Here is a 24,034-nt window from a genome sequence, read left to right as displayed (position 1 = left end):
GCAGGGGTTTTAAACCCTGGAATTGTCACAGGGAGTGCTCTACAGGAGATTTTTAGCACTGGATTTCTCACAGGGAGTGCTCCAGCAGGAGTTTTGAGCACTGGAATTGTCAGAAGAGATGCTCCGTCAGGGATTTTAAACACTGGAATTGTCACAGGGGGTTCTCCACCAGGAGTTTTGAACTCTGGAATTGTTACAAGGCGTGCTCCACCAGGAATTTTGAGCACTGGGATTGTCAGAGGGAGTGCTCTACAGGAGATTTTGAGCCCTGGGATTGTCAGAGGGAGTGCTCTACAGGAGGTTTTAAGCCCTGGAGTGCTCCGCTGGTGTGCCAGTGCTGCTGAGAGGCAGGAGCTCTGTGTGAGGTGCTCAGGGTGCAGTTTGGTGTGTGCCCTGTGTGCCCTGCAGAGCTGTGACCTTCCCTAGCACTGCATGCAGGTGTCAGGTCACTAAATCGCGACTATTTCGAGGCAGTAATTAAAGGCTTAGAGAAAATAGCCCATTTTTCACATTCCTCCCAAGCTCTTCCTGGTTACAGCCCCCCTGTAACCACGAGCTCTGCTCTGTGCTCCTGTAGCATCATCTCTGCAAACCTGTCCCATCTTCTCCCTGTCTGTTCTGTGTGCAGCCCCCTCCTCCTGTTACTGATTTATTTTCTCTTTTCAGTTCTAATGCTTATGGTTTCTTTTTCCAGTATGACAGACTTAACCTGCTCAAAGTAAGAATATGTTTTTCCTTTTTCTTTCTTTTTTCCTCTCCCCCTCTCCATTTTACTGTCTGTTGATTTTCACAGTTTGCATCTCCCTCTCAGTGAGCTTTAAAAACAAAAGATAAATTAGAAGAGAGATTTAAGGAGAGATTTAAGGGCTGAGGTTGTTTGGATTTTGGACAAGTCTTGGTGGAGGAAAAGCTGAGGTTTGAGTGTTGGTATATTTAAGGATGTTGGTAAAATTATGGACATCAGTATAATGGAGTATCAGTATAATCAGCAATCATCCATAATTATGGATCTCAGTATAATTTTTTTGTGTGGAAGAGCTTAAAGAAGAACCTGCAGAGCTCCTTTATAGAAGACCCTTGATTGAGGGAAAATGGAATTCAAATTTGAGGAGGGAAAAGAAAAATAAAATAGTTCCCGCAATGAATGCAGCAGAGAGGACTGAAATCCTGTTGGGCTGTGCTGACACCACAGCATGGGCACCCTGATTTAGCAGGCAGAGTGGCAGCAGTGCCTCTGCTCTGTGTGTGCCAATTATGGTTCGATTATGAGTTTTTTTTTTTTCCCAGGAATTTCTGAGTTACTGCCTTTTGCTCGTTAATGCAGACAGATGGCAAAACAAATCTGCAGGAAAATCAACTCCACCTCAGGGGCTGTGCTCCTGAGGACAAGGTGCTGTGTGCATGGCTCAGATTAATTACCCTGCTGCTGTTTTTAGTCCAGACTGGGTTGCATAAGGCTTTTTTTTTTTTTTTTTCCACGTCCTACTTGCAGAGAGGGATGACTTCAACCCAGTCCTTTATGAATGGATCAGGTGTGGCCAAGTATGGAGAAGAGTGGGAAGCAGGAGGAAATTCCTCTGCTTGGAATGGGATATGAGCCATGCTCTGTGTTCAGCCCCTCAGCTCATCTCCTTTCTGCAGGATTTTGGGGGAAAAAAAGAGCGTGTTCCTCTTTTTAATGTCAGATTTTTGTATTTTAGCTTGTGTGCTGTGTGACTGTGGGGCTTTTCACGAGAGAGCTCTGCAATGGGTGCTTCAGAAATGGGATGCAGTGAGGTTCTGTGGCACACAGGGAGCTTGGAGCAGGCAGATCCAGGGTGGGAACAGAGCTGCCCTTGTCTCTTCACAGAAATCTGTTCCACTCTGATTTCATCAACGCTTCTTCCCTGTGGCAGAACACCCTGTGTGTCCTTGGTGGGCAGGCAGTGCCTCTGTCCCTGTGAATGAATATTCCAGGGAATTCTCAGTGAGGTTTCTCTGTGGCCAGGCACAGCACAGAACGTTTCCCCTCCTATTCCAGCCTGGAAAATTCTCCAAGGTCAGCAGCAAGGTGGCTCCAGAGGAGGAAAGGCAGTGAAATATTGCTGCTGTCCTTGTGTGTTGTCCACTGAAGGGTTTGGGAGAGGGGACAGCACAGCTGGAGCTGCCCACCCTCATGGGGAAGGCTCTGGTGCCCCCAGGATTCACTGCCATGAGGGAAATCCCCCCAAAAAAGGGGGATTCCTGTGTCCTGAAGGAGCTCAGTGTCCTGCCCTTGGAAAGCCAGCCTGGCTGCAGTGGGAAGCTCATTCCTTCTTCTCCCAGTGCAGATAAATCTCACCTCCAGCTGGAAATTGCCAAGCGTGGCTTTCCAAGCTGAGCCAGCTCTTTTATGTGCTCCAATGTGACTGTGTGGCCTGTCCTCTCCAACCATCTGAAACGCCATGATAAGGATGGGGGAAAAAAAATTTAAAAATCCCATGTGCAGATGATGCAAAACACTGTGGCTGAAATGCTGAAAAAAAAAATCTATCTTTTTTTTTTCCTTGCCTAGCTTCTCTAGCGATTTTCTACAGCACTTTTCCTGGCTCTGTGTGTGTGTGTGTGTGTGTCCCTTTTAAAATTCAAAATACCCTTGGGACATTTGCCTTTTGTGGGCAAAGCTGTGTCCTTGCCCTTGGCACTGCTTGGAGGGCTCAATGTGCGTTTGACCAGCGGGCCAATGGAAGAATGAAAACCCTAAAGAGATGATGATGATGGTGATGTGGTGATGATAATGATGATGATGATGATGATGTGGTGATGGTGATAATGATGATGGTGATGATGTGATGATGACAATGATGATGGTGATGTGATGATGATAATGATGATGGTGTTGTGATGGTGATAATGATGATGGTGATGATGTGATGATGATGATGATGAGCTCCTCTGTTGCTGGCTGGCGCTGCAGGTTGCAGACAAGGTGACAGCATGTCTGTGTGTGTGTGCATGTGGACATGCACACCTTGGCCTGAACTGTCTCCTGTTCCAGACTCCTGCTGCTGGACTTGTCCCTTGCTCCTGTAACTGGGGATAACTGTGTCACACCACACTGTGAAACCCATTGAAATCTTCTGTTTAATCCCACTTTCACTTCACTAATGATCCAAACCAGATTGGACCTGCTTTCTCTGTCCCTCTTTCTTTTTGATCCTAAGATCTCTGTGCTAACTAATGCTTCTCTTTTATTTTGTCCTTACAGAAAAGCCAGAGTTGGTATAATGTAAGTACTCCTGTTTCTCTTGTCCCTGGGTGGCTCTGGGTGGGAGGGGGGAAGGTGCAAAGGGGCTTTGCAGTGGCACTGGGGCACCCTGACCATTTCCAGAGGGAGGAGCTGGAAATGGCTCAGCACTGGCAAAGGAGGGCTGGCATCCTCAGGGAAGGGATGCCAGAGACAGAGAGCAGAAGCTTTGTTCTTTTGGTCACTCTGGTGATGCTCCCCACATCCTGCAGCTCTGGTGTCCCAGTGCAGGGTGTGGTGACACGTGGTGACAAACAGAGCTGCTGTCACAGACACATTTTATGAAAAAATTTTTTCCTTAGGATTTTTCCTCCTGAGAGGCTGACAGGCCTCAGGAACAAAATGTAAACATTGATTATCTGCTGCTGTGGAATGCAACAGGTGCATCTGGGATTGGTCTCGTGTGGTTGTTTCTAATTAATGGCCAGTCACAGTTAGCTGGCTCGAACAGAGAGCCGAGCCACAAACCTTTGTTATCATTCTTCTTTTTCTATTCTTAGCCAGCCTTCTTATTAAATCCTTTCTTCTATTCTTTTAGTATAGTTTTAATATAATATATATCATAAAATAATAAATCAGCCTTCTGAAACATGGAGTCAGATCCTCATCTCTTCCCTCATCCTCAGACCCCTGTGAACACCATCACAGCTGCCACCCTGCAAACCCTTTGCATCTCTCAGGGTGGTCTGGAGGCCACAGAGGAATTATTTTCTACCAACCCCAGAGAAACACCAACCACCCTTTGCTTCTGCCTTGGTGTTTTTTCCTTCTGCCAGCACGAGGGGCACAAAGCCGGTGTCACCTTTGCACGGTGGGGCCCCCACCCTCTGCAGTAACCATGGGCAAATGCAGCAGCCACCCATGGGCAGCCACAGTTCCTGCCCTGCTGCAGCCTCCAGAGCAGGATGGGGGCAGCAGAATGTGGGATTTGGGCTGAATTTGGGCAAGGTGGAGAGGCAGAGTCAGGATCCTGAGCAGCATTGCAGGAGGAGACCCCAGAGGCAGAGAGGGACAGAGGCAGCGAAGAAAAGAATAAAAAGATTTTATTTTAAGAATGAAATACAAACCAGGGTGGGCCAAACTGGTGGAGAAGTACCCTCTGCAGTAGCCGTAGGCAAATGTGAGAGAGGGACAGAGGCAGTGAATAAAGGAATAAAAAGATTTTATTTTAAGGATAAAATACAAACCAAGCAAGGTGGGCCAAACTGGTGGAGAAGTACCCTCTGAAGTAGCCATAGGCAAATGTGAGAGGGACAGAGGCAGTGAATAAAAGAATAAGATTTTATTTTAAGAATAGAATACAAACCAGGGTGGGCCAAACTGGTGGAGAAGTACCCTCTGCAGTAGCCATAGGTAAATGCAGCAGCCACCCATGGCCAGCCACAATTCCTGCCCTGCTGCAGCCTCCAGAGCAGGATGGGGGCAGCAGAATGTGGGATTTGGGCTGAATTTGGGCAAGGTGGAGAGGCAGAGTCAGGATCCTGCTGGGTGTGAGCAGCATCGCAGGAGGAGACCCCAGAGGCAGAGAGGGACAGAGGCAGCGAAGAAAAGAATAAAAAGATTTTATTTTAAGAATGAAATACAAACCAGGGTGGGCCAAACTGGTGGAGAAGTACCCTCTGCAGTAGCCATAGGCAAATGTGAGAGGGACAGAGGCAGTGAATAAAAGAATAAGATTTTATTTTAAGAATAGAATACAAACTGGGGTAGGCCAAACTGCTGGAGAAGTACCCTCTGCAGTAACCATAGGTAAATGCAGCAGCCACCCATGGCCAGCCACAGTTCCTGCCCTGCTGCAGCCTCCAGAGCAGGATGGGGCCAGCAGAATGTGGGATTTGGGCAAGGTGGAGAGGCAGAGTCAGGATCCTGAGCAGCATCGCAGGAGGAGACCCCAGAGGCAGAGAGGGACAGAGGCAGCGAAGAAAAGAATAAAAAGATTTTATTTAAAGAATAAAATACAAACCAAGAAGAGGCGGAGGAGTGGCAGATAAGGGCTGTGAGCAGATGCCTCAGTCTGAGCTGGCTGCTGCCAAACCCTGGCTCTGTCACCAGGCTGGAGGTGATTTTGGCTCTTACTGCTTCTGCCTGTAGCTGCTGAGCTCCACTCCCTGCTGCATGATGCTTTGCTGTGCTCTGCTTCTGTGGGTCTCTTGTGTTTTTCATGTCCTCTCTATCTTATCTTTCTGTTCTCTTGTTTTTCCTCCATATATTTTCAGCATGAGAGACAGTACATCCGGAGAGTAAGCACTGGCTGCGTTTTTTTGTGGTTTTCCCCACCCCACCCCGTTATTTTCCTTTGTAAACAAAACAAAACAAACCCATTTTCTAGTTAGCAGAGACATTCTGGCCAGATAAAAGCAGCAGTGTGAAAATATGGATGAGGCACAGAGTGCAGGGAGTCAGTCAGTCCTACTTGGCAGTGTTATTTCTGTTAAAAATTTGCTAATGCATCTCCTTGATAGAGTTTGGCAGCTCCTTCCAGGCAGGATTTTTCTGCCATTTGGACCGTTCTGGTTCCTCCATTTCTCTCCCTTCTGAGGGCAGCTCTAGCAATGAACCAGTGGAATCTCCCTCTTCATGAAATCTCACAATTTCCTTTGCCCCACTCTTATTTTACACAAACCCCTCCACACTGTTCTGTGTGCCAGGCACTGTGCAAACCCAACCCAAAAAACAATCCCAAAAAGAACAAATGGACCTCAAAGATCTGCAGGGCACCACCAGTTTTCTTCATTTTTTTTTGCTGCTTTTAACTGGTCTTTTTGTCTCTGGAACACTGCATTCCTCTTTGCCAGTTGGAACCTTCCCTTTCCCCTCTCCTGGATTCCTTTTTCTCTATTTTTTTTGTGGTTTTTTTTTCCTTAAATGCCACCAACTTCTCCTGCCTTGTGTGTTCTGTGGATCCCAGCAGTGCTTTTTTTGGGATTGCCATCCCTGCCCTGTGGAGAAGTGGGAGGGAAGGGCTGAAATGAGCTCATGGGTTGGTCTGGCAGAGCTGCCCCTCTCTCTGGTTGTGCTTTCTCTGCTTGGCTTTGCAGAGGACACATAAAAACTGGTGCAGGTGCTCTGTGAGAGTGAGAATATTTATTGTTTGGGAATAAATGCACTCAGAGTTTTGGGGGTTGCTTTGTGTTCTTGTCCTTGTGGTGGAAGAACAGAAGCTCAGGAGAAAGGAAAAATCCCTGAGGTGATTCTCAAGCCTTTAGTGAGGAATTGTGTACATGGAGATTTTGGTTTGGAAATATTGTGGTTTTTAGGGGGGAAAATCTGTTGGTCAGTTGTGGTTTAACCATTGTAGTGTCTGCATGCTGAATTATTGTTAATTCATTTATTATTTTAAAAATAATTCATAAAATAGACCTCAGGCCTTAACGCTAATTTTCCTTTGTGGTTTTGTTTGCTGAAACAGAGATGTGCTTACCCTGTACCCCTGAGGGGCTCTGAGAGGTGGAAATTTGTGTTTGGCTTCCCTGAGGAGCCCAAGGAGGAGCTGCTCTGTCTGGGGGGTGTCAGTAACTCCACATTTGGGAGAAGCCACTCGTCACCCAGCAAATGCCATTAAAATGAGAGACAAACTGGGGATATTTTGCTGCCAGGGATAAAATCTCTCTCCTTCTCTCCATATTTTCTCTGGGTTTTGGGCAAAGGGCCCCATTTTGGTGTCACTGAGCCTGATATTCTGAGCCTGGCAATTCTGCCTTGGTTTTCCTGCCTCATTCTGCCTCACTTGGGCTGTGAGCCCTTCTACTCCCTGTTCCCAAACTGGAGTTTGTGTCTGAATATCCTGCAGCATTTCTGCTGCTCCACAGCAAGGTTTGATTTTAATTTAGCACCAGGAGAATCCAGAGGATGCTCTGGAAAAGAGAATGAATAAGGTGAACTTGAAAAGTTAGAGAAAACTCAGCTGACAGCAGGGAAGAGGTGAGATTTAAACCCATGAAGTTTTCACTTTGGCATTTACATCCCAAGGTCTGCCTTGCTCTGAATTCTTTTATCTCTCACATGCCTGAATATTTTTCTTCTTCCTTTAACTGAGCAGTGAAAAGACACCAATTGACTCTTTTAGGTGTTCCTAAATATTAGAATATCAGGAATATTTGCTGTTCCAGTCAGTGTGGACAGGTCAATAGATCCCACACTGAATAGAGCCCACACTTTCCCCCCTGTCTTTGGGAGAGCAAAGTCTGCACTGAGGATTGCCTGAATATTTTTCTTCTTCCTTTAACTGAGCAGTGAAAAGACACCAATTGTCTCTTTTAGGTGTTCCTAAATATTGGAGTATCAGGAATATTTGCTGTCCCAGCCAGTGTGGGCAGATGAATAGAGCCCAGCCCTTCCCACCTGTGTTTGGGGGAGCAAAGTCTGCCCTGAGGATTGCAGGGAGTGGGACAGGAGCCCTGATCCTGCAGCTCCGCCAACAAATTTCTGCACATAAATTCAGCACACAAATTTGCCAGGCAGCCCTCAGCCTGGCAGGAGCTCAGTGCCTCAAAAATAACCTCAAAATGCCCTTGAGGAGACAGGTAAAGGGGAGGGGGCAGAGTTTTCCTTTAGGGGAATGCAGGGAGAGCCTGTGCAGGAGGAGCTGGGAGGATCTGACGTGGATTGTGAGGCTCTAAAGGGCCTTTGTGGGGAACTCTGAGCAGCTCTTGAGCTTCTGGAGAGTACCCAGGCATCACAAGGCTGATAAGGAATCAGCCCTGGCTGGGCTCACAGGGCTCTGTCTGTTCTTGGAGACCTCGTGGGTGCCACAGGGGAGACTCAGCTGCTGGAAAGAGTAAAACAAAACAAAAAAAAAATTCTTGTAAAGGCAACGGGGAATTCTGCCTCATTTTGGGGAGAACATCAGGAAAACCTTTCCAGGGGTGGCAGGTGAGCAGCAGCAATCATGGGAATGGAGTTTAATGCAGAAATCCAGGCCTGATGTGTGAGCAGAGTGTTGAAGAGCCCTTTTCTCTGTAAATCAACACAATCATCTTTGAATTCCCAGTAACCATTTCATGATGGTTAACTCTCCCAGTAACCATTTCATCAGAGTATTTCTGGAGCAGTGTTAACTCCCTGCCTTTTAGGTGCTTTTTATCCTGTCAGGTTTTCCATCACTTTCAATGTGTGGATTACCAGTTGCTGGCTTGTAGAGGCACTAAATTAGCAGTAAACATTTAGTGCCAGCTCCTGTGATGATGAACGCAGATCTGTTTTCCAGCCCAGATCCCAGTGATTACTTTGAAGCATCTTCCTCTGCTTTTCAATCACTTTTAAAAGGAGAAAAAGATGGAAAATCTGAGAATGGGTTCAGAGGAGATGCTGTTGGACTTTCTTTGCTGGTTTTTCACACCAGCCCTGCTGTCAGTGGGGTCTAAACTCTCCCAGACCCTGTTCTGTTTATTCCAGCAGTTTTCCAGAAGCAATGTAAACCACAGAAAGCCCATCAGTCATGAGAATTGGATGAGCTTTTCCTTCCCCTTCTCCTCTGTTCCTTGTGCTACCTCTGCTCTGTTTTCTGTTCCTTGTGCCATCTCTCTCTGTTTTCTGTTCCTTGTGCCATCTCTGCTCCAATTTCTGTTCCTGTGCCATCTCTGCTCTCTCTTTTCTGTGCCTTGTGCCATCTCTGCTCCCTTTCCTCTGTCCCTTGTGCCATCTCTCTCCCTGTTTTCTGTTCATTGTGCCATTTCTGCTCCATTTTCTGTCCCTTGTGCCATCTCTACTCCCTGATTTTTGTGCCACCTCTGCTCCCTCTTTTCTGTCCCTTGTGCCATCTCTCTATTTTCTGTGCTGTCCAAGACTCAACATTCCTCAGGTTTTGTGTTCTCTGCCCTGTCCATTTCCCCAGCAGTGTTTGCTGGAAGTTTCCATGGAGGATTTGTTTGTGTGGAATGAGGAGATGTCACCACAGGGAGATGTCACCACAGGGAGTGACCCTTGTGTCCCCGTTCCTCAGGGAGCAGTTCCCTCACCTGGGCAGTGCCATCCTGTCCCATCTCTGTGTTTGCAGTGCAGTTAATGTTTTAATGTTTGCTGCCTCCAGCTCCAGCTCAGTTCTTCCCATCACTGCTGGCACATCTCTGCACAGACAGAGGGCTGGGGGTGGATTTTTATTTTATTTTATTCAGTTCCTTTTGGAGTTTCCAGCCAAATGAAACTCAGTAAAGCATCCAGTAAAGCAGTGCAGGTGGCTGCAAATTCTTTGTCATTCACTGGCTACAGAATGGGGCTTTTTTGGGCCTGCAGGGACTTCACTCAGCCCTTCATTTCCAAACTGACCTGACTTATTAATGAATCCTAGAAAGTCCCATTTTTGGGGAGAGGAGTGGGTTCAGAGATGCACCCAGGAGTGGTGCAGCCCCTCAGATTCTGCCTCTGTGGGCCTCCCATGGCTGCTTCCTCCCAGCCACATCCTTTATTTTTATCTATCACATGCCTGAATATTTTTCTTCTTCCTGTAACTGACCTGAGCAGTGAACAGACACAGAACCACGGAACTACAGAATTCAGAAAAGTCACAGAATCACCAGGTTGGAAGAGACCCTAAAGATCATTGAGTCCAACCCAGCCCCAAACCCTCAACCAAACCCTGGATCCAGGCTTTGTTAAACACACCCAGGGATGGGGACTCCACCACCTCCCCGGGCAGAACATTCCAGAACTTTATCACCCTTTCTGTAAAACACTTTTCCCTGCTATCCAGCCTGTATTTCCCCTGGCTCAGCTGGAGGCTGTGTGCTCTGGTTGTGTCAGTGCTGCTGCAGACAGAGCCCAGCCCCAGCTGAGCACAGGCACCTTTCAGGAGCTGTGAGAGTGATGAGGGCAGCCCTGAGTCTCCTTTTCTCCAGGCTGAGCACCCCCAGCTCCCTCAGGGGTTCCTCACAGGGTTTGTGTTCCCAGCCCCTCTGGATGTGCTCAGTGTCCCAAGGCCCTTCCCAAGCTGAGGGCCCAGAGCTGGGCACAGCACTCAAGCTGTGCCCTTACCACTGAGCTCAGTGGGGCCCAGGAAACACAAATATTGCTCCTCACATGTGGAGAGCAGCTCAGGTGCCCCATCCATCCATCCATCCATCCATCCATCCATCCATCCATCCATCCATCCATCCATCCATCCATCCATCCATCCATCTCAGCCCTGTGAACAGCACTCATCACCCAGGGGTGTCTGCAGGCTCAACAAGGCCGAGTCTCCTGAGTCTCCTTTTCTCCCTCAGTTGTTCCTCACAGGGTTTGTGTTCCAAACGCTTCCCCAGCCAATTGTCTTTTTCAGGAATACAGAGTTTATTTCTTTTTCTAAATCTGAGAATATCAGGGGTATTTGCTGTCCCAGCCAGCGTGGGCAGATCTCAGGAGCCCCCCTGTGTTTGGGAGGGCACTGAGACCTGCAGGGAGAGGGACAGGGGCCCATGTGCAGGGAGTGGGACAGCAGCCCACGTCCCAGGCTCCCCTCAGCCTCCAGCACACTCTGTCCAGCAACTTTCCATGACAGGAAACATCTGCTGGGAGGCAGGGCCGGGTTACTGCCGGGCATTGGCCGCCGGCGTTCCCAGCTCCACTCACTGCAGCCATGGGGAGGCATTTTGGGATCTTCCCTGCCCGCCCCTTCCATGAGAAGCACAGAGACTGAGGCTGCCTTTGAGAGCAGAGCCTGAGGCACTGAGGAGGCAGAATTGCTGCTTTTTCTGCTGCACAGAGGGGAGAGCTGAGCTGGAGCTGTTGGAGCCGCGTGAGTCGGGGCCGGAGCTGTGTGGGGTCGGGTCTGGCACCGCTGGACATTTGGGGGCTTGTGCTGCCCTGCTCACACCTGCCAGGGCTCCTGCAGGGGATGCCCATAGCGAGGAACTGCTGAGGCTGCAGCAGGAGAGCACAGCGAGTGCCCAGCAGCACAATCACCCCCATGAGCCTCTTTGGGAAAAGTGCTCTGGAGGGGAAATCCTGGCTGGGATCATCAGGGGCCGCCTGGGATGAGCTGGATGTGGGCAGGAGAGCAGGGGAAGGCACCTAAACCCACCTGGACTCCTACCAAGCTGCACTTCTGGGCTTTGGATGTGGGCAGGAGAGCAGGGGAAGGCACCTAAACCTACCTGGACTCCTGCCAGGCTGCACCTCTCTGTGCTTTGGATTACCTGGATATGAGCAGGAGAGCAGGTGAAGGCACCTAAACCCACCTGAACTCCACCTGAACTCCTTCCAGGCTGCACTTCTGGGCTTCGGACAAGCTGGATGTGGGCAGGAGAGCAAGGGAAGGCACCTAAACCCACCTGGACTCCTGCCAGACTGCTCCTCTGGGCTTTGGATTACCTGGATGTGGGCAGGAGAGCAGGGGAAGGCACCTAAACCCACCTGAACTCCTGCCAGACTGCTCCTCTGGGCTTTGGATGAGCTGTATGTGGGCAGGAGAGCAAGGGAAAGCACCTAAACTGACCTGAACTCCTGCCAGGCTGCATTTCTGAGCTTTGGATGTGGGCAGGAGAGCAGAGAAAGGCACCTAAATTGACCTAAACTCCTGCCAGGCTGCACCTCTCTGTGTTTGGAAGAGCTGGATGTGGGCAGGAGAGCAGGGGAGGGTGCCTAAACCCACTTGGACTCCTCAGGCTGCACCTCTCTGGGCTTTGGACAAGCTGGATGTGGGCAGGAGAGCAGAGAAAGGCACCTAAACCCACCTGGACTCCTGCCAGGCTGCACCTCTCTGAGCTTTGGACATAAAGAAGGAGCAGAGGGAGCAGGAAGAGCAGAGTTGCAGTGGAGCTGGGCAGCTGAGCAGGGCTGGGGGAAGGAGCTGATGGATTCCCTGCTGGAGTGTGGCTCCCTCTGGGATCTTTGCCTGGACCAAGAGCTGCCCTGGTGGGACCTGGAGGGACTTGTGGACTTCTCTGGAGGAAATGCCAGCCCTGGACCTGATGGAATCCCAGCTGTGAGTGTCTGGACTGAGCTGGCTGTGCCCTGGCAGAGCAGAGCCTCTCCCAGGACAGATTTGAGCTCCTGCTGAGCCCCAGGCTCAGCCCTGCAGGGATTTCAATCCCCTTTCCCCACTCCATCCCCATCCTCTCTGCTTGTTCCTGGAAATCTTGGCCTTGGGCTCTTGCTGGAGCCCATCTCACACCAAGATCTTTTCCAGATGTTCAGACTGGGAGTTTGGGAAGTACAATTGATGTTTCTGTCATCAGCTGGTTGGCAGGTTTTGCTCAGAGTGAGATCCCTTCCTCTGGGCCCTCTGCTCCTGTTGGAATATTCTGTTTCTAGTTTTGAGCTGCTGTGAGGAACAGGGAACGCTTTTGGGGGCGAGGGGTTGTCTGTGATTTGACAACCAACATCAAATCTGCTGCAATCTGACAGCTTTTGGCAGAGCTGTGAGGCTGATTCTAAATAAACTCTGTATTCCTCCCACCCCTGTGGCTCCACCACCATCCTTAAGCAGAAATTGCCTTCTCTAATCTCAGAATTTTGGGGCCCTTCAGTGCTGGAACACTCCCACATTTCTGCCCTGGTAGATCAGTGCCTCTGGATTGTTGGATAAAGAAGGAAAATGTGGCTCCTTCTCTGCATTTGTGGGAAAAGGAGCGTTGCAGATCCTCTGGAGATGTGGATTTGAAGGGGTTGTGGCTGTGGGGAGCAGCTGGCACAGGGTGGAGGAGCTGTGGGCTGTCACACCATAAACCCTGATGTCCCTCCAGCCCTGTGGTCCCTGAGCCCTCCCTGAGGCCAGGACACAGAGCAGGGGCAGGGCAGGGTTCAGTGCCTGGGATATTTGAGAGAGCCCTTTTGGAGTGAAGTGTTCTCACTGTCCCAGCACGTGGCTGTGTTTGGTGGGGAGAGGGGTGGGAATCCTGAGCTCTTGGTGCCAGTGCTTGCTCAAGCTCCTCTGAATAACCTGGCAGGGCTGAATAACCCATTTTCTGAGGCAAACCCTCATTTTCTAGGGCGAAACCCCCATTTTCTGGGTTGAATCACGCCTTTTCTGGGGTAAATCCTCCATTTTCCGTGCTAAATCAGCCATTTTCTGGGGTAAATCTATTTTCTGTGCTGAATCCTGTTTTCTGTGGTGAATGCCCTGTTTTCTGTGGTGACTGCCCTGTTTTCCGTGGTGAATCCCCTGTTTTCTGGAGTTAATCCCCCATTTTCTGTGCGGAATCCCTCATTTTTGGGGGTAAATCACCTCTTTTCTGTGCTGAATTCCTCATTTTATGTTCTGAATCCCCCATTTTCTGGGGCAAATCCCCATTTTCCTGGGGTAGCTGCCCCATTGCTGGTGTTTGGCAGGTGAGTGCTGCAAGCAGAGCACACGCCCTACCTTGGACAGCATGCAGGGACAGGGAACTCTGTGCAGGGACAGAGAACTCTGCAGGCACAGAGAACTCCTGTACAGGCACAGAGAACTCTGCAGGCACACAGAATTCCTCTCCAGGCAGGGCTGCAGCCTTTCCAGGATTTTTCCCTTTCCAGCCCGGATTGCTCTCCCAAGCCACGTTCTCCTCTTCCTCTCCCTCCCTGCATAAAGCCCGAGCCCTCCCATCTCTGGGCTGTGATGGGAGCTCCTCGGTGCCTCTGCCCCCCTTCTCCTGCTGTCCCTGAGGTGTCCCTGTTGTCCCCAGCCCATGTCCCAGCTGCCCTTTGTCCTCACAGCCCCTTTTTCCCTGCAGGTGCTGAGCCCCACGTACAAGCAGCGCAATGAGGATTTCAGGAAACTCTTCAAGCAGCTCCCGGACACCGAGCGCCTCATCGTGGGTAAGGGCAGCCCCAGGGGGCTCTGGGGAGGGGAACAGCAAAAACCCAGCCAGGTTTTCATTCTTAAATTCATCCACAATCACCTGGGGTTTATGTCCAAAAAGGTGACAGAGCAGTCCTGTAACTTTATTTCCATGTCTATATGGATTAAATAAATACTATATAATATATACTATATAATATAATATATACTATATACCATATACTATATACCATATACTATATACTATATACTATATACTATATACTATATACTATATACTATATAATATATACTATATAATATATAATACATAATATATAATATATAATATATTATATATTATATATTATATATTATATATTATATATTATATATTATATATTATATATTATATATTATATATTATATATTATATGTAATATGTAATATATAATATATAATATATAAATAAACATGGATATTATATATGAAAACATGAATATATATTTTTATATATAACATATATATTTCGATTTGTTAATATATATTTTCATATATTCATATATTTCATGATATAGGTTTTCATTCTTAAATTCATCCACAAACACCAGGGGTTGATGTCCAAAAAGGAGACAGAGCGGTCCTGGAACTTCATTTCCATGTCTACATGGATTAAATAAATAAATGAAATATAATATATCATATGTATTCATGTATTATATATAAACATGGATATGATATATGAAAACATGGATTTATAATTGATATATAATATATAATATATAATATATAATATATAATATATAATATATAATATATAATATATAATATATATATAATTATGTTTTATAAAATATATATACATTTTTATATATATCATATATATTTATATATGTTAATATATATATCCATAAACATATTAAATATATCAATGAAGTGGTTTTATTTAATGAAGGGCCTTCAGGTATGGTCATGAGTTTTTCACACAATTACAAGTTTGGTCTATTTGCATATCAGGGGTTAATTGTCCAATTAGAGCTTCATGTAATGAGATCATATTCCCCCAGTTTTCTCTCCTCCCCAGTTCACTTTTATTTGTGCTTTTTGGGGCCTGAGGCTGTTGGGTGTCCTTGAATTTCATGCCCAGAGGAATTATTTTTTCTGACCAAAATGTGAAAATTTATATGGAGTTTATATGGAATTTATATGGAGTTTATATGGAGTTTATATGGAATTTATATGGAGTTTATATGGAATTTATATGTGGTTTAGACTCATGCACTGATGCAGCTCATGATCTGAAAAACACAAAGACAAAAATCCTAAGGTATCAGTGGCATCTTGTGGTTTTCTGCTCCTCTCTGACCACGTGCTGTCCTCCCCCAGATTACTCATGTGCCCTCCAGAGGGACATTCTCCTGCAGGGCCGCCTCTACCTCTCCGAGAACTGGATCTGCTTCTACAGCAACATCTTCCGCTGGGAGACACTGGTGAGGCTCCTCTGCTGCTTGCTCATCACTTTCCCCCTTTCCTGGTGTTGTTTCCTGCCTGGTGAGGCTCTCCCACTGTGGGCTGTGCCCCCAGTTGCTTTGGAAGGGCTGTTCTTGCTGCTTTTCTCACAAATTTCCCCCTTTCCTCGTGTTTTTCCATGCCTGGTGAGGCTCTCCCACTGCTGCCAACCCTCGGGCTCACATTGGCTTTGGAAGGGCTCTTCTGCTGCCTTATTCATAAATTTCTCCCTTTCCTGGTGTTTTTCCCTGCCTGGGAGACACTGGTGAGATTGTCCCACTGCTGTTAACCCCGGGGCTGTGCTCACATTGGCTTTGGAAGGGTCGTTCCTGCTGCCTTTGTCTTGAATTTCTCCCTCTCCTGGTGTTGTTCCCTGCCTGGTGAGGCTCTCCCACTGCTGCCAACCCTTGGGCTCACATTGGCTTTGGAAGGGCTCTTCTGCTGCCTTTCTCATGAATTTCCCCCTTTCCTTGTGTTGTTGAGGTTCTCCCACTGCTGCCAACCCTGGGGTTCTGCTCCATAGGCAGCAGGAACAGCCCTTCCAAAGCCATTCTCATGATTTTCTCCCTTTCCTGGTGTTTTTCCCTCCCTGATGAGGCTCTCCCACTGCTGCCAATCCCAGGGCTCAGATTGGCTTTGGAAGGGCTCTCCTGCTGCTTTTCTCATGATTTTCTCCCTTTCCTGGTGTTTTTCCCTGCCTGTTTTTCTCTGCTTTTAACCCCCTGTGTTCTCAGAGATGTATCCATGTCCTCAGTGATCACACCAGGTGCCCATATTCAAATCTGAGCACCCATTGGTTTGACCACAGCTCCCAAAACCTCACTTCCTTTTCAAACCAGGACACTGGGAGACACTTGTGAGGCTCTCCTAGTGCTGCCAACCATGGGGTTGTGCCCACATTGGCCTTGGAAAGGCTTTTTTGCTGCCTTTCTCATTAATTTCTCCCTTTCCTGGTGTTTTGCCCTGCCTGGGAGACACTGGTGAGGCTTTTCTGCTGCCTGTCTCTTGAATTTCCCCCTTTCCTGGTGGTTTTCCATGCCTGGTGAAGCTTTCCCGCTGCTGGCAGCCTTGGGGCTGTGCCCACATTGGCTTTTCTTCTGCCTTTCTCATTATTCTCTTCATTTCCTGGTGTTTTTCCCTGCCTGGGAGACACTGGTGAGGTTTTTCTTCTGCCTTTCTCTTGAATTTCCCTTTCCTGGTGTTTTTCCCTGCCTGGGAGACACTGGTGAGGTTTTTCTTCTACCTTTCTCTTGAATTTCCCCCTTTCCTGCTCTTTTTCCCTCCCTGGCGATGCTCTCCCACTGCTGTTAACCCCGGGGATCTGCTCACACTGACTTTGGAAGGGTTTTTCTGCTGCTTTTCTCATGATTTTCTCCCTTTCCTGGTGTTGTTCCCTGCCTGCTGCAGCTGACAGTTCGCTTGAAGGACATCTGCTCCATGACCAAGGAGAAGACAGCCCGGCTCATTCCCAATGCCATCCAAGTTTGCACTGACACTGAAAAGGTAAATCCCACATGGATGAGGCTGGCAGGGCACTTAGAAGGGTGTGTCGGGGGTTTTTCCAAGCTGGGAAAAGGATTGGGAGCAGGGATTGTGCTGAGCTGGAGCTCAGGTGTGGGGCCAGGTGAAATATCCAAGTTTTACAGCAGCACATCTCTCACAGAGCTGTTTCAGTGCTCACTCCCTGGTGAGAGCCTCTCCACGAGCTCACTCCAGCTGGAAAGTGACCCCAAACAGCTTTATTGTGTTCTTCACCTGTTTTTTGGCTTTTTCTGAGCTGAGTTTTCTCTCTCTCTCTCCCCATCCAGCACTTTTTTACCTCCTTTGGGGCCCGGGACAGGACGTACATGATGATGTTCAGACTCTGGCAGAACGCTCTGCTTGACAAGGTACAGAGGGATGGATGGAAGGGTGGGGATGGATGTGGGCAGGAGCATCACTTCTGGCAGAAAAAACACCCAGAGACAGCAAACACAAGTGTTTGGGCAGAAGGGACAGCAAATAAAAGCGGTTTTGGGCAGTAAGGACATTAAACACAAGTGGTTTTGGGCAGTAGGGACATTAAACACAAATGTTTAGGCAGAGCAGGCTCATAACTGCAGAGGCAATTCCCTCTTTTTGCAGGGAATTTTTTTCTGGGGTTAATCACCCATTTTCTGAGGTAAATCACCAATTTTCTGGGGGAAATCACCCATTTTCTGAGGTAAATCACCTGTTTTCTAATGTTAATTACCCATTTTCTGGGATAAATCACTGATTTTCTGGGGTGGGTGAATCACACAGTAGGTGCCACTCTGCCTCTGCTGAGGACTCAGGGTCTCGGGAGGGAATTTTGGGTTTTTTTTGGAAGTCTGTAATTCCACAGTGGAGCAGCCCTCAAGAAAGCAGCAGGAATAACTCAGTGTGCAGGCAGAGCTCTCAGTAAATCTGTGCTCCAAGATTGTGGAGGTCCAGATAGGACATAAAATGAGTGTTCAGGGCTTCCCAAATCCAAGTGAGGGCAATTGTTTAGTCAGAGCAGGCTCCTTTGTGCAGGGAATTTTTTTTTCTGGGGTTAAACACCCATTTTCTGGAATAAACCACCTATTTTCTGGGGGAAATCACCCATTTTCTGGGGTAAATCACACAGTAGGTTCCACTCTGCCTCTGCTGAGGAATCAGGGTCTCCAGAAGGAATTTTATTTTTTTTTAAAGTTTGTAATTCCACAGTGGAGCAGCCCTCAAGAAAGCAGGACAGAAAATGAGTGTTCAGGGCATCCCAAATCCAAGTGAGAGCAGGTGTGGGTGCAGGGTGCACTGGGTGAGGGCTCAGTGGGTTGGATTTTAAAATAAATCTGTTCCTGCTGTGCCAGAGACCCTGCAAATCCTTGATTTAATTTGAATATCTGTTCCACAGCGTGGAGGGGATTTCTGGCCCTGATTTCCAGCATTTTGGGGTGTCCTGGCTGGAATTCAGGCCCTGCTGGAGGAAGGAGGCACCAGGAATACCCTGTCCCAAAATTCAGAGTAGGATTTAGGGGCAGAAAGGATCACCTTGCCTGTGGTTGTAACCTGAGCAGCTTTTGGAGCTCCAAATGGAATTCAGTGCCCTTGCTGTCGAGGTCAAGGCAACAGGGAACTGAGAGAGGGGCTGATAAACACAGGAAACACTTCCAGAGCTCTTTTTTCCAAATGTGGGATGCAGGAAAAGGGGAGAAAAAGCTGAGTGCAGTTTTCCTGATAAGACATGGGTGTGAGTTATTGTGTGTGGGAAGGAGGAGAAGCAGGCAGATTTCTCTGGATGAAAATTCCTCATTAGAGGTTTTTTTTCCCCCTCCATATTTTTGGTTGCTGCTGTGAGGAACTAGATTAAAAAATTCCTGCCTTATCCCGTGCAGTTACTATGGGAAAAAATTCAAGCCAGCAACTCAGAAAAAGTTCACTGGGTTTGTTTCCCCTCATTACCAAGAAATCTTTGTTGTTGGTCATAAGTTTTTAGGGGTAAAAATCCCCTTTCATCCCTGTAGCACGTCTTTAAATCACAAGTTTAAATCACAAGCCCCATTTTTCAGAGCCTCGTGTCACAGTCATGCTGATCACTGACCTGCATCCCTAAAAGCTGGGCTTTTTTCAATGGTCAGGATAATTATTTTCTTTTTTTTACTTTTTTTTTTTTTTTTTTTAACTTTTTACAGGAGTGTCTGGTGACACCAACTCCTTTTGATTCCAAACTGCAGCAGGAAATGTTTTTCTTCGTTGCCGTAGATAATTTGGGTTATTTTTTAATAGATTGTTTTAGATAATTTTCCCTGCAGCTGGGATTCTTCAGGCAGCTTTAATTTAACAAAAAGTTGAAGAGAGGGGGGAAAAAAACCTCATAAAATCTTGGGGTTTGATGGAGCAGCAGACATTGAATGGAGGCACAGCAGAAGAGATGGGAAAGGATCAGTGGAGGGAAATGCAGGGTTAGAGCTTCCTTTAGGACATTCCAGCCCTGTTATTGGGAAATCTCATCCATATTTTAATAATAACATAATCAAACATTGAATATTGCATATATTACATATATATTACACAGATATACATATATAATTGCATATTTATTTTTGAATAGTATATATATAAGATTATATATTATATATATTGTATATAAAATATATTCTACATATATTTTATACATTACATATACTATGTAAAATTATATGTAACATTATCTATAACTGTATAATTTAAAATATTTATAATATTTATAATAATATATATTTATGATGGGATATTTATAATATTTATTATGGGATATTATATTTATAACAAAATCATAATTACATATATTTATATAACATATTAAGAATACATTCTTTTAAAAGTAACATTTAAATATAAACAAATAAGTAATTGATATTTAAAATTATTACTGTAATATATGAAAATTACATATTTATAAATATGTCAATACCGTTGTTATCATATTTATATTTTGCATATTCATATATTTATATACATATAGAATTATATATAAATATGGAAATTAAATATAAATATAGATAAAATGCAGCTATAAATAAAAATATAAATATAAATATAAATATACAAAGTATGAATATAAATATGCAAGTATATATAAAATTAACTAATATAAATTAAATATTAATAATAATAAACTCCATAAAATGGAATTTCACAGAGCTGAGCCCACAGAAAGGCTCTCACCTAAAGGCTCAGAATCTCTCACTGTCCTCCTGGCAGTGACAATTCCAGATAATTTCTGTGTGTTTTGGCATTTTTGGCTGCACATTGGTGATATTTTTGTGTCCCTGTTGCAGCCCCTGTGCCCCAAGGAGCTCTGGCACTTTGTCCACCAGTGCTACGGCAACGAGCTGGGGCTGACCAGCGACGACGAAGACTACGTGCCTCCTGATGATGACTTCAACACCATGGGGTGAGAGGGGAGGGCTGAGCGCTCTGGGGGGAGCACGGGGGGTCCCAGGGGAGCAGGGGGTGCTGCATGCCCCAAAAGCTGCCTGTGCTGCCACATCTGGGACCTGGCCAAGCTGTGGCTCTGGAATGTGTGAAGCCTAAAAACCTGGAGGTGGAGGGTTCCTCATGGAAGCTGGTGATGCCTTCTGAAGGATGGCCTAGAACAGAGTTAAAGAATAAAGCAGGGATTTATTAAAAGGATCTCCTCAATGGATGCACCTTGGGCAGCACAAGAGCCCAGCCAGGGCTGCACCCAAGATGGACCAAAATGGTCCCAAAATGAACCCAAGATGGACCAAAATGGTCCCAAAATGAACCCAAGATGAACCGAAATGGTCACAAAATGAACCCAAGATGGACCAAAATTGTCCCAAAATGAACCCAAGATGAACCCAAATGGTCACAAAATGAACCCAAGATGAACCAAAATGGTCACAAAATGAACCAAAACGGTGCCAAAATGAACACAAGGTGAACCCAAAATGATCACACAATGAACCCAAGATGAACCCAAAATGGCCCCAAAATGAACCCAGGATGAGCCCAAATGATCCCAAAATGCACGAGCGCTCACGGGGTCTCTCACTTCTCTAAGTTCTGCTCCATTTGCATCTTGCAGTTCATTGTCCCATTCCAGCTTTAGGTTATCAAGTCTCCTCCTTGTTTTTCTCTCTTCAGTCCGTGTTGTTTGTGCTCCTGGGCCTTGTATTGATTGTTCTTGGTCCCCAAGGACAAGGGAACCAAGGACAATTGGTCAATTGTCAACAATTGCTTCTCAATTCCTAGAGAAGGAATTGGAATTGTTTTGTCTCCCTGCTCTGTGCAGAGAGCTCACCAACACTTAATATGAAGCTCAGAACTGCACATTAAGAATCTGAAAAATAGAAAAGCTAAAACTTAAGGCACCACTGGGAGGGAGTGCAATGCCTGCTGGGCCAGCTGAGCAATTCTAGAAATTCCAAAGCACCCTGGTCACAAGGCCAGGCAGTGTTGCATGGCCAGAAAATGCTGATGCTTGTCAATCCCTGTATAAACACCCAAAAAAACTGGGGCTTGCTCTCCCCTGCACTGAGCCATTCCTGCCTCTGGACAGCCTGGAGACCTCATAGAAACATTCTCACTTGCTCTGTGTGTGCAGCTGTAGCTGTTGTGAGAGGGGTAACCATAAAAACCTGTGTTCTCTGTGGCGTCCCAGCTACTGCGAAGAAATCCCCGTGGAGGAGAATGAAGTCAACGACAGCTCCTCCAAGAGCAGCATGGAGGCCAAGCCCGAAGCCAGCCCTCAGCTGCCAAAGAAATCTGTCACTGCCAGCACCCTGACCTCCACGGGCAGCAGTGAAGCCCCAGCCTCGGTGAGTGTTCTCCCTCCCCTGGCAGCAGGGATTTGTTTTCCCTGAAATTCAGCACCCCGTGGGTCATATGAGGTTTTTTCATCCTCCAGCTCTTGCACTGCTGCTGATTTCAGTCCTTGGGCAGTGATTTTGTCACTGGGACTCTCAGCAGCAAGAGCATTTTTCTTTCTATACTTCTGGATGAAAAGTTTTGGGCGTAAAAGGGTTATAATTTCTTCCCTGCCTTCAGTAAATAGTGTGTACCCTCCTGGAATTATGGCAGAGCAGACCTTGTTTAGATATTACTTCTTTTAGGTTCTTTTAGCCAAAACCAGTGTTGGACAATATTGTGCTTGTCTGAACAAAAATCCTGGTGGTGCTCAAACCTTGAACACTGATTTTTTGAGAGGAGGTTTTACAAACACTGTATAGCAATTGTCCTCCTCTCTCTATTTAATTTACAGATATGTCAAGGGCAAATATTCAGAGATTGGCTCGCAGATGTGAGGTTTTTTGAAACAAAGCCCATTTCCAGGTGCTGATCTTGCCTTGTTGTGCCCTGTCCTTGCTGCAGTTCGATGGAGTGCTCCCAGAGGAGGAGGAGGCAGTGGCAGAGAGTCCTGTGGAGAAGGACCTTGGCATTGCCAACATCATGGGAGAGAAAATCGACATCATTGGCCCTGTGAACTCCCCCTCCCTGGACTTCAATGACAACGAGGACATTCCCACAGAGCTCAGTGACTCCTCAGACACCCATGATGAAGGTAATGGGGAAAGGCCACTCCACCAGGGCTCCTCCCAGCCTTATCCCATCCCTCCTGTGAGGGAATGGAGTGGTGACTGCTGAAATCTTTTCCTGGACCCTGGAGATGCAAAGAATTCCCATTGTGGGCTGCAGAAAGTGAATGTGCCTAAAAATTTCAGGATGAGCCTAAAAATTTTAGGATGTGCCTAAAATGATGAATTATCCCTTCCCTATGTAATTAATGATCCCTTTTCGTGTCCCAACTTCTTGCCCTGGGATCAGTACAGGAAAATGGTTGTGTTGCTTGTGAAGGCTGGCCTAGAATAGGGGCTGGACAGTTAAAGAATAAAGCAGGGATTTATTAAAAGGCCTCCATTGATGCACCTTGGGCAGCACAAGAGCCCAGCCAGGGCTGCACCCAAGGTGAACCAAAATGGTCCCAAAATGAACCCAGGATGAACCAAAATGGTCCCAAAATGAACCCAAGATGACCCAAAATGGTCCCAAAATGAACCCAAGATGAACCAAAATGGTCCCAAAATGCACGAGCGCTCCCGGGGTCTCTCCCTGGGATCAGTTCTGCTCCATTTGCACCTTGCAGTTCATTGTCCCATTCCAGCTTTAGCCCAGGCAGTCCCACCCTGCTTGTTTTTCTCTCTCCAGCCCACGGTGTTTGTGCTCCTGGGCTGAGATTTGGATCATTTGTCCTTGGTGCCCAGCTGGAGCAGGAATTGTTTTGTCTCCCTGCTCTGTGCACAGAGCTCAGCATCCCCTGATGTGAACCCAGACCCACACACTAAAGCAGCACAGAATGTGAAAAATAGAAAATCCAAAAACCTGAGGCAGCAGTTGAGGTCCCTCCTTTAGGTTCCTTCTGAAACACTGAGCTCCTGGTGCTGTGGAAACACAGTTTCCATCACCCTGGAGGGTCATGGCTGGACCTTGAAGCTCTTTTTGCCCACAGGGGAGGTCCAAGCCTTTTATGAGGACCTGAACGGCCGCCAGTACGTGAACGAGGTGTTCAACTTCAGCGTGGACAAGCTCTACGACCTGCTCTTCACTGACTCCCAGTTCCAGAGGGACTTCATGGAGCAGCGCCGCTTCTCTGGTGAGACAGAGCGGAAATTTTCCAGAGTTTTGGAAATTTTTTCCAGAATTTTCCATTTTGATTTAGGTGAAATGTACATCTTTGAGTTAAGTCTGTAGCTTGAGAGCACAGCTGTTTAGTCTGCCTGTTCTTGGTAAAAAGCTTTTGCTCAGAGAAACTGCTTCAGTGAAGGAGAGAGATAAGGAGGGGAAACAGAGATCAGGTCAACCTGACCTAGGAATTCTTTCTGATAAAGAAGAATTAGTGGCAAAGGCAAATGTCATACAAAATTTGTAAAATGAATATGTATGAACCTATGTGAAATACAGATATGAACCCAATTGTGAAATTGCATGCGTGTGTATTTGAGAGGGGGATAAAAAAGGATCTGGAGTTCCCAGAGGCACCCATGTCTTTTGGAGAGAGGAATCTCCACATGTGTCCAGCGCTGTAATAAACACACCGGTTT

The 24,034-nt window shown here is 46.8% G+C and overlaps 1 protein-coding gene across 4 annotated transcripts in view; it reads left to right on the top strand.

Moving 5' to 3' along the window:
• Positions 1–24,034, top strand: part of GRAMD1B (GRAM domain containing 1B) — a 126,500-nt gene that overhangs the window by 85,300 nt on the left and 17,166 nt on the right. For all 4 annotated transcript variants that reach the window (XM_058041228.1, XM_058041231.1, XM_058041229.1 and 1 more), the window contains 9 exons: positions 3,227–3,247; positions 13,891–13,975; positions 15,324–15,427; positions 16,854–16,949; positions 17,255–17,335; positions 20,249–20,364; positions 21,598–21,754; positions 22,308–22,497; positions 23,443–23,586. In XM_058041228.1, the coding sequence (XP_057897211.1) occupies positions 3,227–3,247; positions 13,891–13,975; positions 15,324–15,427; positions 16,854–16,949; positions 17,255–17,335; positions 20,249–20,364; positions 21,598–21,754; positions 22,308–22,497; positions 23,443–23,586 (994 nt within the window). The remainder of the gene's footprint in view (positions 1–3,226; positions 3,248–13,890; positions 13,976–15,323; positions 15,428–16,853; positions 16,950–17,254; positions 17,336–20,248; positions 20,365–21,597; positions 21,755–22,307; positions 22,498–23,442; positions 23,587–24,034) is intronic.

This window comes from Melospiza georgiana, chromosome 27, assembly GCF_028018845.1.
Source record: "Melospiza georgiana isolate bMelGeo1 chromosome 27, bMelGeo1.pri, whole genome shotgun sequence".
NCBI classification, from domain to species: Eukaryota; Metazoa; Chordata; class Aves; order Passeriformes; family Passerellidae; genus Melospiza; species Melospiza georgiana.
The sequence above is the reverse complement of the archived record's forward strand: the minus strand, read 5'-3'. Positions and strand labels throughout refer to the sequence as shown.